This window comes from Ambystoma mexicanum, chromosome 7p (genome assembly GCF_040938575.1).
Source record: "Ambystoma mexicanum isolate Mex_15411 chromosome 7p, UKY_AmexF1_1, whole genome shotgun sequence".
NCBI lineage: Eukaryota > Metazoa > Chordata > Amphibia > Caudata > Ambystomatidae > Ambystoma > Ambystoma mexicanum.
This window is the reverse complement of record NC_090939.1, coordinates 738,517,389-738,535,436: the sequence shown is the minus strand read 5'-3', so window position 1 is coordinate 738,535,436 and position 18,048 is coordinate 738,517,389. Positions and strand designations below refer to the sequence as shown.

At 48.1% G+C, this 18,048-nt stretch overlaps 1 protein-coding gene across 7 annotated transcripts in view; it reads left to right on the top strand.

Annotated features, from left to right (window-relative positions):
• SCML2 (Scm polycomb group protein like 2) overlaps positions 1-18,048 on the top strand; it is a 1,699,115-nt gene that overhangs the window by 263,819 nt on the left and 1,417,248 nt on the right. For all 7 annotated transcript variants that reach the window (XM_069636837.1, XM_069636835.1, XM_069636832.1 and 4 more), the window contains one exon: positions 14,954-15,024. In XM_069636837.1, coding sequence (XP_069492938.1) covers positions 14,954-15,024 — 71 coding nt within the window. The remainder of the gene's footprint in view (positions 1-14,953; positions 15,025-18,048) is intronic.

Genomic DNA, 18,048 nt, shown 5'->3' with positions numbered 1-18,048 from the left:
TTGGTTACTACTACGAAAGACAGATCAGAAACGAAACTGATACTGGTTTTTTCTTTACCGAGGATTCCCAGCCTGACGACGGGGAATATTCATGAGCATGTGATTCCATGCCAGACCCATGCTGGAGAACAACAGTTACAGGTAAGTAACTTGTTCCTTATGCGTAATGCTTAGGGTTTTGAATAGTATCCTGGCTTGGATGGGGAGCCAGTGGTTGCCTCTCCTGGTATTGGAGATGTGTTAAAAAAATGTTATGCCTAGGGCACCTCGCAGGGCTTTATTCTGGCTATATTGGTTTTGGAGGTGCCAAGGAAGAGGATATTACAATAGCCGTGCTTGGAAAATATAAGTACTCTTGCTAATGTAACGCAGTTGTCAGGTGAGAGGAATTTACAACTTAGGGAGATGAGTTTGGATGTGGAGGAGGCTAGGGTATTAACTTGTTTTGACATAGTTAAGGTGGGGTCTAAGTAGACACCTAGTGTCTTGACTTCTTTAGGTACTGGGATTGTGGTGCCATCAATGATAAATGATTTGTAAAAAGGCTGGAGAGAGTCAATTTTGGAGGATGAGCCTAATATGAGTAGATCTGTTTTATCATCATTGAGGCAAAGGCTATTGTTAGCCATCCAGTTTTGGATAAGTGTATCGGGTCCAATATTGAATCTTCCTGCAGGAGTGATGCTGGCCCACCAGACCCCCTAAGTCTGCCTGCCTAACAGTCTCTCAAAAGATAAAACTACCAAGCTGGCAAACCCAAGGGGAAAGGGGAATTGGAAAACAAAACAAAGGCAGATCTTCACTGGCTTGCACTGATGCCCTCTGATACTCTGGTAGTGGATTTTTCGCCTCAGTGTCTGTGAAATCTAGAGAAAACAATAACATACATATTTTATGTACAACTGATACATATTTCTGCTATTAGTTCAATTTATTATTACTCTCTATCTATCTCTAAAATACCTGTTGCCTATGCGTAGATGCTGATAGGCGGTTTCTCTTCTGATGGAGTTGAACTAAAATATTCTGTAGTTCTATAATGTTCTTAAAAATATCAAAACTTCTCAACTAGGTTTTCTTCTTTCTTCTTTACTAAAGGAATTCTTCTGTTGCTAAGAATCTCTTAATTTAATTCCTTTTTAAAATGTCTTTGAATTCTAGATTATTGAAAATGTCTCTTTAATTAGTAAAAGAGATAACTATATCAAAACTGAAGTGTTTGCTGACTTAAGCTAAATTTCTTAACTTCAAAAAGTCTCTTTAAAAGTCTATTCACTTTTTCTTCAAACTCAGCTCAAGAAATTCAGATCCGTGCATTATTAATGCTTACCGCGATTAAAATGAATCGCGACTATTTAGATGTTGTTTCTTGACTTGAGTTGTCTTGAGATGAACCGCGCATTGAACCGGAGCTTCCTTCTTGTAGATGAATAACGACTGCACATCCAACCGACGCGTCCTTTCCGGAAAAGACGAGCCGCGCAACCACTTACGTGAAAGCAACGAAACGCATGCGAAAGAACGTAGAAAACGTCAAGGTTCTTTACTCTAGCCTCACTCTGAAGAACTGTGAGACTAAATATACACTTGCGCACGCATCTTGAGTAAAAGATTTAAATGTCAAATACAGCCCGAACGTGACTATATTTTAAAAAATATTCTTTAAATTAACCGCGCGTATGTTAGTAGGTTACCATCACGCATTTGTTAACTAATATACACAAAAAATAACTTGCTACTTGTAGATAACGGATAATTAAAACAGATTCAATTCTGAACATAAAAATACAGTCACTTATATCAATACATCTGTTTTAAAAAATCAAACGAGCTGAACTTCACTCAATTTCATTAAACTTTGAAGAGTGAACAACTTAGCTTGCTTCATCTGTTTCTTCTCTGCAACTTAGTAAGTCTTGAATTAAAGTCAATTCTTCTGTAGATTGAATTCTTCTTTTTTCTTCTAGAATTCAGGAAAAACTATGAATTATTTTTACAATATGTTCTCAGAGCTCAAAGACTGCGACCTACCACTAAGGCAGCTAAAATGAAAGGCAGTTTAGAACTTTGACCAACATTCCAAACTACCTCATATTCTATTCCCTCCAATCACTGCTGTAGGAAGGACCCTCCATCTTGCTTTGGGGAAACAAGTGATTCCTGTAAATGGCATTAAGGAATTTTTGTACAAGTTCTAAATTCTAACCAAACATAACCCAAACATCACTCTTCTAAAGTTGAATCTCGTACTGTGTTTCATTGTTAAATGATGACTTCCTGATTTAATGTTCATTTAATTGAAGTATGTGCTAATGAAGCCTTTGAAAAGTACCTTGGGATTCTAACTGTGTGTCTTTTAAAGTTGTGTACCTTTGAAACCCTGGAAATGTACCATGGAATCCTGACAAAGTGAGCAGATTTGCTTGATGAGCAGTGAGTCTTGCTCGTGGTTGCCTGTTCGTGGGATGAGGATCTGGGTGTCATCTGCAAAGTTGGTGTAGATGACACCCATGGCATCCAGGGCTGCAAAGAGCAGCTCAGTATAGGCGTTGTACAGGGTGGGGGATAGGCAGGAACCTAGCGGGACGCCTACGGGAACTGGTATGGGGTCGGCCGATTCTTTACTGATGGACACTCTTGATGTCCTATCTGCTAAAAAGGACTTGATCCAGTCAGTGGCATCATTAGACAGATTGAAGTTCTTGGCTAGTATGCCGCAGAGTTTGTCATGGTCGACCAAATCGAATACCGCAGAGAGATCCAGTAGCATTAGTAGGCAGAGTTTGCCTGCTTCTCTAGTGGCATCCATTTGGATCGTCAGGTCAAGAAGGGCTGTCTCCGTGCTATGATTAGGGCAGAATCCTGAATGTCGGTCCCCCAGTAGTTGGTGATGTTCTAGGTGGTTTTGTATTTGGGAGTAAGCTATTTTATCAATTATTTTCAGGAGGAACGGGGTCGGTAATTTGTGGGGATTGATGGATCTAGGGTCTTTTTTTTAGGAGGGGGGTCACCTATGCTTTTTTAATGCTGCTGGGGACTGTGTTGGTGTGAAAGGAAGCATTAACCCATTCGGTGAGAATAGGTGGGTGTGAGGCTGGGGGCGCAGAGTTTGACTAGGTGGGATGGGAATTGGTCTTCTTTGCAGTTGGAGGCTTTAAGTTTGGCTATGGTGTTTGACACTTCTTTGTGTGAGACCGGTGTGAGGTGAAATGGAGTGCAAGGAGTGGTGTTACATCGGTTAGATGTGATGGTGGGTGGAGTTTTTTCCGCTAGGAGTATTTTTTTGCTATTCATTTTCTTTTGTAGTAGTGGGATTGTAGATGCTAAGGCGTCTTGGATTGTGGTGCACCAGGCTTTGCTGGCGTTAGTGGGTGTTATAACTTGACATGGATTTTCTAGCTCTCTAAGGATAGAGAAAAGTTCTTTGCTGTCTGAGGAAGCATTGGTGATGCGAAGGTTAAAGGCATTGGCTTTTTGGGTGATTATAGCTGATTTGAATTTTTTGTTAGCTTCATCAAAGGCTTTCGCTGGTTCTGGGTTGTTAGTCTTCCTGTGGAGGTGCTCGAGCGATCTTTTTATGCGTCTCAGGGAGACTAGTTCCCCGTTGAACCAGAAGCAAGATCTTTTATCTGGCATTCGAGTTTTGGTGGTGATGGGAGCAAGTAGATCAATAGTATGGGTGAGACTTTGTTGGTAGCAATCTGCTAGGTAAGCAGGATTGTTGGTGTCTGGAGTTGTATTGGCTAGTGCTGCATTCAGGGCAGGGGAGAGGTTGTCTGATGAGAGCTTTTTGATATTTCTGGATTCAAAGGTATCAGGTTTTTCGGGGATGGTGTGGTCTATGATGTTGTTATACAGTATAGAATTGATAACGAAATGGTCTGACCACGCTACAGGGAGGATATAGTCGATAGTGACTTGTGAGTTAAGAGTGAGGAGCCAATCCAGAGTTCTTCCTTTGGAATGGGAATGGATGGGTTAATTTATCAGCTGTGCGAAATTCATATCTAACATAGCTGTGTGGAAGGCTGATGCGTCAAGATCTAGGGGATCACTGAAGCCTAAGTTAATGTCTCAGAGAATGATACATTTAGTGTTAGGCTTGATAATGGGAGTTAATAGTAGAGGGACGTCCAAATTCGGGTGAGTGTTTTTATTCGGTGATCTATACACTACGAGGAAATTGGTGGTGGTTTTAGGGTTGGATGTACATTTTATTAGTAGTAGTTTGTAGCCCTGTATTTGTTCCATTGGGCAGGTTCTGATTTGCAAGGTGGTTCTGGCTATTAGGGCGACTCCGCCTCCTTGGGTGTTTGTCCGTTTCTGTCCGGTGGATGCTGAATCCTGGGGGGGATAGCAAAAGCTAGGAGTGGGCCGGCAGTAGGGTGTATCCATGTTTCTGTGACTACCAGATACCAGGCCAAGGCCCCTGCTCTGCGTGGGTCCCAGTAGCATGCCTCCCCTGCTCCCAAGAAATCTGAGCGGTCTTATCAGACCTTTGAGGGCGCTCCTCCCACGGGGGCCCAACAAAAGGCTAAGCCCCGCGAGTCCACTGTTACCAGGAGCACTGTTGTGATGGGCTCCTCGGCGGCCAGGGTGAGTACAGCGTTTCCAGCGGCTTTGATCATCAGCCAACGCTCTGTATCTTCATCAAAGAGGAATTCAGACCATCCAGGCAAACTCAATGAGAAGCCCAAGAACGGCCCTCCGGAGAAGGCCAAGGGAGAGCGGGGCGCTGGCCCTTCCCCTAAGGAGAAGGCCACGGGTTTGACCAGGAACGTGAAGACCCTGGTATATCTGATGAAGGCCCAACCTTCCATGGAAGGGGTGGTGATGTCCCTCGCAAAGGCCGCAGTGGTTGATCCGCAGGATGCAGCCCCGAAGGCGAGAGTATCACTGCCTGCCAGGAGGCAGTCCTCTTTTCAGCCCATAGAGAAGACAACGGAGAAGATGATGCCGGTCATTTCACCGAAACCGTCCCACCTGGTTGCAGAGAAGGGGGGGTGGCCCGGTAGTCCTGCGGGAGGAGGAGCTTACCTGCCACCAGACCATCCAGGGGGAGCAGTGCATCGAGAGCAGGCCCTACGCAAGAATTCCGACGAGGGCGACGACGAGGGGACCGACGAGGAACAGCAGGGCCTTGAGAGCCTGTGCGATCAGCCTACGCCGCAGTCACCATTTTCACCTTTGGCTCTGTTGCCTCAGTGGCCACCTGGAGATATTTCGTCGGAACATTCTCTAAGTTTTGCATACTCTGGTCTCAGAGGTCCAGACGAGGATGCCTGTTGCACCGGCAGCCCCTCCCGCGGCACCGGTGCTGACGGGAACCACTGGCCAAGAAGATGAAAGTTCACCCCCCACTTCCTTGCCACCCTTCGCCCCCCCCCCCAAGAGATGAGATGGATCCTGACACAGTGACGACGGGCACTGCCACGGACGACGATGGCGGTAGTGGGGTCTCCCGTCGCCACCTCTCAGATCTTCACCACCCAACGAGATAGGATAATTTCAAGCCATGATCTCCAGGGCTTCGGAGCTCTTCCAGCTCATTCGGAGGAGAAGAAGAAAAAGGGTTTCCTATACCAGCGCTGTGAGGCAAAGAGGAAGACCGTCCTTTCAGTCCCACTCCTGGATGACATTTGGGACGAGGGGTTGTCCCTCATGAAGAATCCTTCCACGGCCCCGGCGAAGAAGGACCGTTATGAGAAGACGTACAGGGTGCCAGACTCTGCACGCAAGTGCTTGCAGACCCAACCGTCGCCGGACTCTGTGGTATCGGCAGCAGCCAAGAAGAAGTCTTCGGGCTCCTCCTCTTCGGCAGCCTCCACCTCCCCGGACAGTGAGGGGAAAAAGTTGGATGCCATGGGGCGACGAGTTATCACGTCAGCAGCGACTACAATCAAGGCCGCCAACACTCTCGCCATTGTGATTCAAGATCGCTCCCATCCTGGACTTCCTTCCCGATGACAAGAGGTCAGAAGCTTTGGAGATTTTGCAGGAAGGTGAGGTGGCGTCGGACCACACCATCACGCTGGCCATGGACATCGCTGACCCAGGGTTCTGCCAAATGGGCAACAGCGTTTGCCTTCGTCGGCGGGGCTGGCTTAGGGCCACCAACTTTCGCCAGGACGTTCAGTCAAGGGTGTTTGACATGCCCTTCGACAGGGCCAATTTGTTCGGGAAGGCCATAGATGAGTCTCTTCAGGCCATCAAGATGGACACGGAGACGGCTCGTGCCTTGGGCACGCTTCAACAGCAATGGCCGTCCTTTCGGACCTCTGGCGGCAGATTCCAAGGATCCTCCAAAGGTTTCAGTGGAGGTGCCTCGTCTTACCATCAACCATCCCGCTCTTTGGTCCAGGAGAACAACAGGGGCCGTGGCAAGTCTGGAGGAGGACGTCGTCGTCGCCAGGGTCCCCAAGGCAGCGCTTCGATGTCCAAGCAGGATTGACCTGGCCGTGGCGTCGGACCCCCACCCGTGCACCCAGGTGGGAGGCCATCTGGCGAGCTTTGACAGCTGGATGCTGGACGCTCTTGCCCAGGGACACACCCTGGAATTTCAACGGAAGTGTCCCTCTATACCACCGGTGGCCCGGCAAGAAAACCCCTTCCCTCAGCTTCTGCTGGAGGTGTGGGCCATACTGAAGAAGGGCACGATAGAGCTTGTTCCAAAGAGGCTCTGGGGCTCCGAAGTGTACTTTCGTAACTTCCTCGTGAAAAAGACCAGCGGCTGGAGGCCCATCCTAGACCTCCATCTAAACAAATACATCAAGTCCCAAAAGTTCCAGATGGTGACCCTTCAGCACATGCTCGGACAGCTAGAAGAAGGGGATTTTCTGTCGTCGCTGGACTTGGAGGATGCTTACTTCCCCATCCACAAGTTTCTGCGCTTCGTGGTTCAAGGGCTGCATTACCAATTCAAGGCCCTTCCCTTCTGATTGAAGTCGGCGCCAAGGAGTTTTACCAAGTGCCTGGCACCGGTGGCGGCACAGCTGCGTCTTCATACGCTCCACGTCTACCCTTACTTGGACGACCGGCTCATTCGGGCCAGTTCAAAGGACATCGCCGTCGACCACACGGCAAGGACCGTCCACCTTCTGACGGATCTGGGGTTCTCGGGGAACTATGCAAAGTCCTGCTTGACTCCGTCGCAGGACGCGCAGTTTCTGGGATCCCGACTCAACACGGTGTTGTGCCTGGCGTCTCCGTCGGAGGAAAGGATAGCGGCCATCTTGGGCAAGGTGCAACAGCTGTTGGCAATGAAGATCGCCATGGTGAGGACCATCAAGTCTCTACTCGTCATGATGTCATCATGCATCTACCTCATCCGACTATGCAGGCTACGGATGTGTCCACTACACGAGTTCCTCGACGACCGTTGGATACAAGTGTCGGGAAGCTTCCAGGACAAGATTGCGCTCGACGAGAGCTTCCGTCGAGCGATACGATGGTGAGAAGTTCACGCACATCTATCCGGAGGCGCGGATTTCCAGAACCCACAGCACCAGGAGACGGTCATGACAGACGCCTCTCTGGAAGGTTGGGAAGCTCACACCGGAAGTCCTCACACAAGAGGCCTGTGGTTGCTGGAGGAGAAGACATTACACATCAACGTGCTGGAGCTGCGAACAGTGTTTTGGGCTTGAGGGCAGCCTTCCTTCCTTCCGTCCCTCAAGGGCAAGGTGGTGCAGGACTTCACAGACAATACCACCACAATCTTTTATATCAGGAAGCATGGGGGCACCAGATCCCTGGCGCTTTCCGGAGAGGCTCAGGACCTATGGCACTGGGCCGTAGCCCAGGGGATGTTCCTCATCCCGTTTCATCTTGCAGGAGTGAAGAACACTGTCGCTGACTCGCTCAGCAGGGAGCTGCGCTCTTGCCACGAGTGGGAACTTCGGCAGGACCAAGTGGATCACCTCTTCCGCAGATGGGGCAATCCCCAGATCGATCTGTTTGTGACGGTGACGAACACCAAGTGCCGGAGGTTCGCCAGCAGGTTTCCCCAGCCGGGGAGAATGGGGATGGCATTCTCATTCCCCTGGGACAGCCTGTTTCTGTATGCATTCCCTCCGCTGCCTTTGCTTCTTCGACTCATCAATCAACTCAAACGGTCCCGGTGCAGGATGATCCTCATCGCACCAGCGTGGCCGAGGCAGATATGGTACCCGGACCTTTTCAGCATGTCAGCGTCCCCTCCAGTCAAGCTTCCAGTGGTCGCAGATGTTCTCGCCAGGGAGGGAGGCGCAATACTGCACCACAACCCAGGATCGCTGAATCTGAAAGCCTGGCTCCTGCAGTGTTAGAGTTCGGGGGTTATGATCTCCCAGTGGACTGCAAGGAGGTGCTTGCCAAGGCCAGAGCATCGTCTACTCTAAAATGCTATGGACATAAATGAAAGAGGTTCGCCGTTTGGTGCCATGCACTATCGACCCTCTACGAGTTAAGGCTCCGCGGGTTCTCCCATATTTGCTGTTGTTGGCCAAAGCAGGGCTGGCCCATGCCTCCATCAAAGTTCATTTGGCGGCTATCTCCACCAGCTACACCAGATCTCTGGGACGGTTGTTGTTATAGTCACACCGTCTGGTTAAGGAGTTTGTTAAAGGACTGTTCTGTTCGTTCCCGGCGGTGAAGGTTCCAGCCCCAGCGTGGGAACTCAATGTGGTGCTCATTAGGCTCATGGGCTCTCCATTCGAACCTATGCATGCAGTGCCGCTGATGTTTTTGTCATGGAAGACAGCGTTCCTTGTGGCCATCACCTCTGCACGACGGGGGTGTGAGATTCAGGGCCTGTCCTTTAGGCCCTGTCCTGTAAGCCACCTTACTTGACTTTTCACGACACAAGGCTGGTGCTGAGGACACACGCCTCCTTCATGCCCAGGGTGCCGTCAAACTTTCATCTAGACGAGCCCTTGGTGTTAACCTGTGATTTTTCCGATGCCTTCATTGCCGGCTGAGAAGACTGCGCACGCTGGATGTGGCTCGAGCGGTAAAGTTCTATGTGGACCGCACAAAGAGTTTCCGGAAGACGCTGCAACTTTTTTTGAACTTTGGCCCTGTGGACCATGGAAGGCCCTCTCCAAGGCTTTCATTTCCAGGTGGCTCTCCGGCTGCATCACCCATTGTCACCGTTGCCTGCCCGTCCGAGAGCCCATTCAACCTGAGCGATCGCTGCAACTATGGCGTTCCTGTCTGGTGTGCCCCTGCTGGACATCTGCAGGGCTGCTACATGGAGGTCGACGCACACCTTCACGAAATTCTACTGCATCGACAGGGATTCCGGGGAGGAGTCCAGAGTCGGCCAAGAAGTGCTGCGCCACCTTGTTCGCTTGAAGCTGAGCCTGGTGAGTAGGTAAGAGATGCTTATGTTGAGCCTTTCCACCTCCCGTGGTTGTGTATGTGTGTACTGCTATGTATTCTTTATTCATGAGCATGTGAATCGATGCCAGACCCCATGCTGGAGAAGGAACAAGTTACTTACCTGTTACTGTTGTTCTCCAACATGGATCTGGCATGGATTTACATGCGAACCCTCCTGCCTACCCCTCTGCCGCTCTTCTCTTGGTCCTACTGCCATTTTACGTGCTACCAAATCTGAAGATGGCTGCCAGAGGAGGGGCTTGGGTAGAGGGCAGTCATTGGCTGGGGGCAGTATTAGCCAGAGACTAGTGATTGGTTGTTAGGAGAAAGACAGTTCAGAAATTAAACTGAAACTGATTTTTTTCGACGACGGGGATATTCATGAGCATGTGAATCCATGCCAGACCCATACTGGAGAACAACAGTTACAGGTAAGTAACTTGTTCCTTTGTAGTTTGCCTTTAAATATGCCCAGCACGAAGAGACTTTCTAAAACGCGCTTTCATGTGCATGCGATCATTCCGTAACAAAGTATTCTCTTTTTTTCAAGGATTAACAAGTCCTTTTGTTTGCTGGTTTGCAAGGATTCGGATCAGAGACCTTCGAAAACATGTCTCAACATTCACGCAACCACTCTGATACAAAATAACCTTTTTTTAAAAACAATTTTTATTAGTTTTTACAACAACCAATCAACACAAACAAAACCAACAGTGCATGTCATAGTACGTCAAGCATCATATACAGTATCATAAAACATCCGATGTCTCCCCATTACCCTGCCCCTTAACTCAAGCCTACTCCACTTCGCCCTCTGCCGTTGTTCCCTCTAGGGGCTCCTCCCCCTCTGTATTCCGGGAGGAGTCTTGTTCACTTAGGCAGGCCTGGGTGGGCCCAGACAGCGTGGCCACTAAGTGTCTCCAGGCCATCAGAGTTCCCACTTCCTGCTCCCCCCCTTTTTGGCTGCCTCGTTCCATACCGCCATTTCCGCCTCTGCCCATTTCTGGAGATTGTGCCACCAGACCTCTACCCTTTACCTGTTGTTTGCTTTCCAACCCATGGCAATTCTGCGCTTGGCAAGTGTGTAGGCCAAGTCCTTGAGTTTACTCATGTGTTTCTGTTTGCGCAGTATAGAAAAGCCCCCTACCATACATGCCCACACAAATTCCACATCTAACGTGATCCCCTTCTCAGTTAGGCAGTGGGCTACTACTCCCCAGAATTTCCCAATTTCCGGGCATGCCCAGAACAGGATCTACGTGATCCGACCGTGGCTGATTTGCCCGTGGCCAGAAAGTTTGCATGAGAAAGGTGCGAACCACCAAAAGTTCGCACCTTTCTCATGCAAACACACATACATACCCCCACCCACACCCATGACACACCCCAAATACACCCCCACCCACACCCCCAACATAAAGAAACCCCACTTACCTTTTTCTTCACGCTGAGTCCCTGCGGCGCCAGTTCCCTTTCATCACTTCCATGATCTGGAACCGGCGCCACAGGATCCTTTTTTTTTGTTTTTCTTTTACGGGGGCTGCAGGATTTTCTCCCCCCCCAACCCCTGCTCACTATACTGTGAAGTATAGTGAGCAGGGTGTTGCGGGGGACACCGCGGCAGCCCCCGTTTATCTTTTCGTGGGTGTGCTGCGAGGGTGTCCCCCGCAACACCCCGCTCACTATACCACACAGTATAGTGAGCGGGGTGTTGGGGGGGACACCCCCGCAGCCCCGTTTATTTTTTCACGGGTGGGCTGCGGGGGTGTACCCTGCAACACCCCACTCACTTTACCACACAGTATAGTGAGCGGGGTGTTGCGGGGAACACGCCTGCAGCCCCCGCAGTCTTTTTTTTTCTTTTTTTACTTTCCTTCAATACTACCACCTAAGCTTCGAACTTTTGGTGTTCGAACCTTTGGTGGAAGCATTTTTAGACCTTTTTGTATGTGCGACCGTTTAGATACAGTCAAAACGTACAATACCCCAGAACATATGTATCATTCCTGCGTTCACTTCCCCACATTTGGGACATATTTGTATTTCTGCGCTCTTGAATCGAGCAATCCTCTGGGGGGTCATGTATGCTCTGTGGGTAACATATAGCTGGATCTGTTGCAACCATGCATTCCTATACACTTTTTTATGATATCGCTTGACCCTCTCCTACAACCCCGTCGTTCATGTGTTCCCCGGCTTCCTCTTCCCAGTCCCGTCTCAGCTGGGTCACTTCCTTTCCCACCCTGGACATCAGCAGTTCATAGATTCGAGAGACCTGATACAAAATAACCTTGTGCGTAAGATCAAACTCTCTCACACCGGGTTTCTGTTTGCTTAGAAGCTCACTGGTTGCTTTGATGCGAGTCCTGCAGCGCAGATCTCACGGCCTTCTGGCTGTTGCCTCACGGCTCCACCTCCTGCCCTTAGGCACTCCTGGGTCGGCTTCTGACCCCAGGAGAATTAGCACTACAAGCAATAGAAAAAGGGGCAGCCTTTTGGCACGGCTCCCCTTTCAAGGCTCCTCACGGGCCGCTCTTCCCTAAACCATAGCTCAAGGGCAACGCGTTTGTCCTGGAAGCAAGACAACGCAGCGCAACACAGGTTTGAATCCCCATCCCGTGCTTAGTAACCAATCTCTGGTATTAAGTGTGTTATAAAAGAACAATTATATTGATAATTATAATAATTTGATGGGGCTTTTTATACACATGCAGCCCCTTAACAGGCTGGAGGTGCGAGTTTATTATTAGCCCTGCTTGACCATCATTAAGGGGACATGCCTGACCACTACTGCTCTCTGCAGACATTTTCCTTGTCCCAGTACCAGAGTGGTAAAAGCAACTAGTACTCATTACTCCTGGTTGCCTCTTCCTTGACGCAGTAATTTTTGTAGTTTTATGTGAGGAAGTCAGTGGAGTTGGTTTATAATATCCCAGCAAGACGTGGGAAGGGTTGGGTTGGTCATTAGTAGGAAAAGGGGATACCGTGTCACTCCCAAGGTCATCCCACTCCCAGTCCCCACAGACCCTTCACCCAGGTCATCCTCCCTCGCTTGTCCACCCCCAGGGTCGGGATCCAAGAGCGATGGCCTTTCTCTGGCCACCTGCGCAGAGGAGCCATGGGGAATAGGAGTGAGAATACCCTCAGATTTCTCACACTAGGTAAATTGCTTGTCTTTGTGTTATATGTCCTTTTTTTTGCCTATGGCGTATTATAAATATTAAATTAAACTCAGTGGTCGAAGTGTACGAAAAGAAGTAGTGGAACTATGTTCCCAACCGGCCTGCCCCCGCTTCCCACAAACCCCATCACCACGCCCCCTCCCACGCACTATGCAAACCCCAAACAAACACTCCTGCTGTTTAAGGCAATGCTCTGTGCAGTGCACCAAAAGTGCAAGTTTCAACTTCTTGCTACACTTTTATTTTAAGTAAAAGTATAGGAACAGTAAAACTTAATTTAAAAAAGTAGAGGAGCACCGCTTACAACCGTTCCCACCCACTTCAACCGCTTACTAAACTCAACTTCAAACAGTTTAGTTGTGGTACCAGAAAAGCTTGCTGTCGTGTCATGAAAAATGGCAGATTACAGTCACGGGCAGGGCCGTCAATAGCACATCCCACATAATAGTATCTGAAAAGCTGGGCCTCCTAGAAAATGTTCAGGTGGTGCACAGAGGATCATGATTCACCTTAAAACAGTGTTTGCATAGTCTTCATATGGGGGGACATTTATTTGGGCATTTCAAATGATGGTGTCCCAACGCAAATACCTCCCCTCTCGAGTCGCTCCTCTACCTCTAACTCCCTCAGGGTCAGTCGTTTTTCAAAGAAACAAGCTGGGGGTAGATCTCTGTCTTCGGCTGGGGCCTCCCTCTGGAACAGCCTCCCAGCCTCTCTAAAACTTGAGGAGAACAATCTCCGGTTCCGGAAGCATCTCAAGACCTTCCTCTTTGCTTCTGCCTTCGCCCCTGTATCCCCTGCTGATCTGGTCTCTCTTGGCACCGTGCACCTGGCCACCCTCTGTCCTCCGGGCCCAGGTACCTGCTCACCCTCCTGCACTGCCTCCGGTTCACCCCTTGCACTGGGGTTTGTATCTGTTCCCATACAGACACCCCCTTTTTTCTTCCTGCACTTATCAGACCTACCCTGTCTGCTACCTTAAACCCAGCACTTGCCACTTGCTGGCTGCACTACCATTGTTTGTTGCCTTTATTATTTATTACTATTTATCTTTCTCCTTTGCTCCGCACTTTCCACTCCTCCCCCCTTCCATGCACTTTTCCCCTCACCCTCTCCCATGCACTTGCCCGTTCTCAATGCCACTGGGCCTAGTAAAATCGTTGTTTTGTTCTTCCATGTTCCCCTCCCTTGCCTTGTCGCGCTTTGAACCACTTGTGTACGAGCGCCATAGAAATAAAATATCATATGATATCATATCAGGGTGCTCCTTCAAAGATGTTGTTCTTTTATTGTTATGTTTGTCAGAATTTCTAACCTGCAAGAGATTTACAACTTTATATTCAATCTCTGAATAAAGGCAGTTATGGTGATGGAGTTTGTTCTTGAGGGTTCTGTGGGTGGACTACCCATATCTTGTAGCTGGTGTCTCAAAAAGTCAGTTGAATATAACATTTCATTTTATCAGTAAGTTGGTCTGCTCATTATATATGGGGTAAAGTTCCCCCTATCGTACATTATAAGGATATTGCAAGTCATTGAGGAGATTCCTGACCAAATAGAGCAGCCTGGCCGAAGGCGGAGTTCCTTTATAAGGTCACAGAAAGAACTCTGAGAGGATATTGTATTCCTTATGACACATGGTCACACAATGTCTTCAGATTTAATACCTGGCCTCTTGGTTAATGTAATGTAAGAGAGCTTCCGGTTGCAGATTCATATGATCAATGTTGGATCTATATGGATAAAAAAAAATATGCAACTTCTAATGTGTTGCAGAAAAATAGATTAAGCAGTTTAATAAAATGCGTTTGGTGTACGTTTTTGTCTGTGCTTTAAAATAAGTAATAACTCGTAGATTCTTGCTCCAAATAAACATGCTACCATAAACAGTGCCTTATCAGTCAATGACTGCACAATGTCACAGAATGCCATTTTATAAGAGGGCAGTTGGAAAAGGTTGACATAGCTTTAATTAAGAGCTGCAGTGAGAGCAGGAATATGCATGTTATTACTTATTTTAAAGCACAAAATGAAAACTTGTGTTGATCCATTTTATTAAACTGCTTGAACTATTTTTACTGCAACATATTAGGAGCTGCTTTTTTGCTTTTTTAAATCCAAACAGGTTCTATATTGATTATATGAATCAGCAAATGACAAGGAATTAAAAGGACTGAAAGTATGTGGCCGTGCATAATAAGGAATAAAATATACATAAAAAGGATATTGCAAGCCACATTGAAGTTCTTTGACCTTATACAGTAACTTGGCCTTCTGCCCCATTCCTCTAATTGGTTACGAAATGCCTTGGTTACTTGTAATATCTTTATAACGTTTGGTAGGGGTATTTTATCCCTTATATAAGTATTCCGTGTATCCTTTGTCATGTGATCTGTCATTTGCTTTTTCAGATGATTTTAACTGGGATGATTACTTGAATGAAACTGCTTCGACAGCTGCTCCCCCGTCTTGCTTCAGACAGGTGTGTACATAAAATTAAGAATTTTGGTCTTTAGCATGTGAATGTGCATGCATTTCTGTACACCATGTTTTATTTGTGTACACGAGTACCCACAGTAATGAAGAATAAGGTTGTTTTTAACCTGTTGAAAAACATAATTGCAAAGGTTTGCCTCAATGAAGTTATGCTGTGCATTTCAAAACTTTAACTTTCTGTCGTCACCGCTGGTGTACCTGACACTTCCTACTGGGGTATATATATTTCTTAATCTGCATAAGGTGAAAGATGCCCAGAATTCAACCTATCTCCACATTGCTTTGAAATCTGTTCTCTGACAGGGGTTTCAGTCTTTTTTTGCTGTCGAAATACACTTCTGTTTGGAAACAGAGCTTAATGCCTTCTTCGGGCCATACAAGCAATTCTTTGAAGAAGCCCATTGTGTTAAAACATTTTCAGGCCTCAACAGGACTCGCTGCCTTTGCGCCAGTGACCACCTACACTGGTGCAGCCTCATCCCCTCTCATTTATTTCTGGGTACACTGTAGATGTTTGTGATTCCTTTAAAAATATTGCATTAAAGTACGATTACAACATTCTTTCTTTTGTGAGCACTGCCTCTTATGTCTGTATTCTTTCTCATGGTTAAGTATTCTCTCTCCAGATTTCTGGAATTCCCATTTGTTCTGGGCTTGCCATCAATTCCTGCAGGTCATCTATGGCCCTATCTTTACCCTTCTCCAGCATGGAGTCCGGCATGGATTCACATGCCCATGAATGTTCCCTGTCATCAGGCCGGGAACCGTCGCTAAAATAAAAAACAGTTTCACTTTCACTTACAAACTGTATTTCTCCTCTAAACCAATCACTGCACTCTGGGTCATACTGCACCCAGCCACTGACTGCCCTCTCCTTGAGCCCCTCCTCTGGCAGCCATCTTCAGATTTGTACCATACGTTCAAGTGTTGGGAGTCCTCCTGTTTTACTCCATGAGCTATTCAACTGTTTTTTAAAAAAAACAATTTTTATTGATTTTTCCACCAACAAAACAACATAAAACAAAACTTGCAGTACATATAATAATAATTCAAAATTTACATTTATCCTTGAATGTCTGCTGCCTACCCAATTCCCTTCCCCCCATTCAAGCCTACTCCACCTCGCATTCCTCATCTATTTCTCCTGAGGGGGTTCCTCTTCTGTGTCTTCAGCAGAGTCCCGGTCGCTCCACCAGTTCTGGGTGGGCCCATACAGTGTAGCCACTAAGTGTTTCCAAGCCGTCAGGGTTTCTGCTTCTACCTCCCCTCCTTTATTCCCTGCTTCTTGCCACACTGCTGTTTCAGCTTCAGTCCATTTCTGAAGGTCCCTCCACCAGACTTTTGTCCTAGGTCTGTTGCATGCCTTCCATCCCATGGCTATTCTACGCTTGGCAAGCATGTATGCCAGGTCCTTCAGTTTACCTACATGTTTCAGTTGGTGTGGCCTAGAGAATCCACCTACCAAAAATGCCCACGCTGATTCAACATTTATCTTGATCCACTTTTCATCTAGTCGTTGAGCTACTTCTTCCCAGAATTTCCCAATTTCTGGGCATGCCCAAAACATGTGTGATCCCAAAGTTTTCTTCCCCGCATTTGGGGCATTTTTGCCGTTCTGCGTTCTTGAATCTCGCTATTCTCTGGGGAGTCATATATGCTCTGTGGGTAATATATAACTGTATTTGCTGTAGCCTCACATTCCTAGAAACTTTCTTGGGCCCTTGGGCCCGCTCCCATATCCCGCCACTCATGGGTACCCCAACCTCTTCTTCCCATAGGCCGACATCTAGTGGAAGCTGCTGAGTATTACAGTTTGTTTTTCGAAACTCGAAAATGGACGTTGACACAGGGCGTGCCAGTAATTCTATCCCTAGTCTGACGTCCACTGTACCCATGATCCCTCACGCGTCTAGGACCCTCAGATTGTTTTTTTCCGCCATACTGGTCGGAAGTATCCTGAGGAGTTCCCTGGCCTTAGCCATAATTTTGCAAAATTCCTAATATTTCCCCATTTTCTCCATCCCAACGTCGAGTCACCGAGGTTCGACACTCGACGCCGGCCCGGAGAAGAAAACAACCGTCGAGAGCTGCACGACGTACTTTGGGCCTAGGAAGGGCTCTGGCCTCGGCCCGGGCCTTGGAAGGCCTCTGGCCTCGGCCCTGCAAGTAGGGAGAGTGGGGGGGTACATACTAAACACTCTCTCTCTCTCTCTCTCTCTCTCTCTTTCTCTCTCTCTCTCTATATATATATATATATATATATATATATATATATATTTTCTTATATATTCCTACACACACTAACTTGCTGCCACAGGGTGCGTATGGAGGGTGCCCCTCTCCAATTCAATTTTGCCCCAAGTGCAACCGCAAGTACCCTTGGGTTGACAGACACGCCACCTGTAACCTCTGCTTGCCGAGGGACCACCCCGAGGCGAACTGCAGAGCGTGTAGTCAGTTTAAACCGAAGACTCTAAAGGACCGTTCGATCAAACGTTGGGCCCAACATGCCAGGCCAACGAGAGGCCATGGAAGCGGAGGGCGCCTTCAGTGATGGTAGCGACGCAGTCCTATCGGACGGCGAGGGCAATGTGGCGTTGAGAGGCAGCCAAGCGCAAGTCCCCCACCTCAGAAGGTTGTCTGGCAGGGCAGCTATGGGGAACACCATCGGCGACACAAGCGTTACCCACAACACTTCCACTAAACACTTGAAGTCCAACCGAGACTCGACACGCGCGTCGAGTTCTGGGAAAGAGGCACACAGAGAATGGTCCACCGAATCGGTGTCCTCTGGGCGTTCTCGATCAAGATCGCCACATGACACCAGGCAACCATCCACTGTTGCCAAGAGTGCCTCGCTCACTAAAGTAATGGAGGTTCGATTGTCGGAAGACGACCACCATCCCAGGCCGCACTCCAGGAGTCAGCGTCAGCAGACCGCGTGACGGCTGCTCCCGTGTCCCGACCTCCACTCTCTAAGGAAAGAGACACTACCCCCGAATCTCGACGC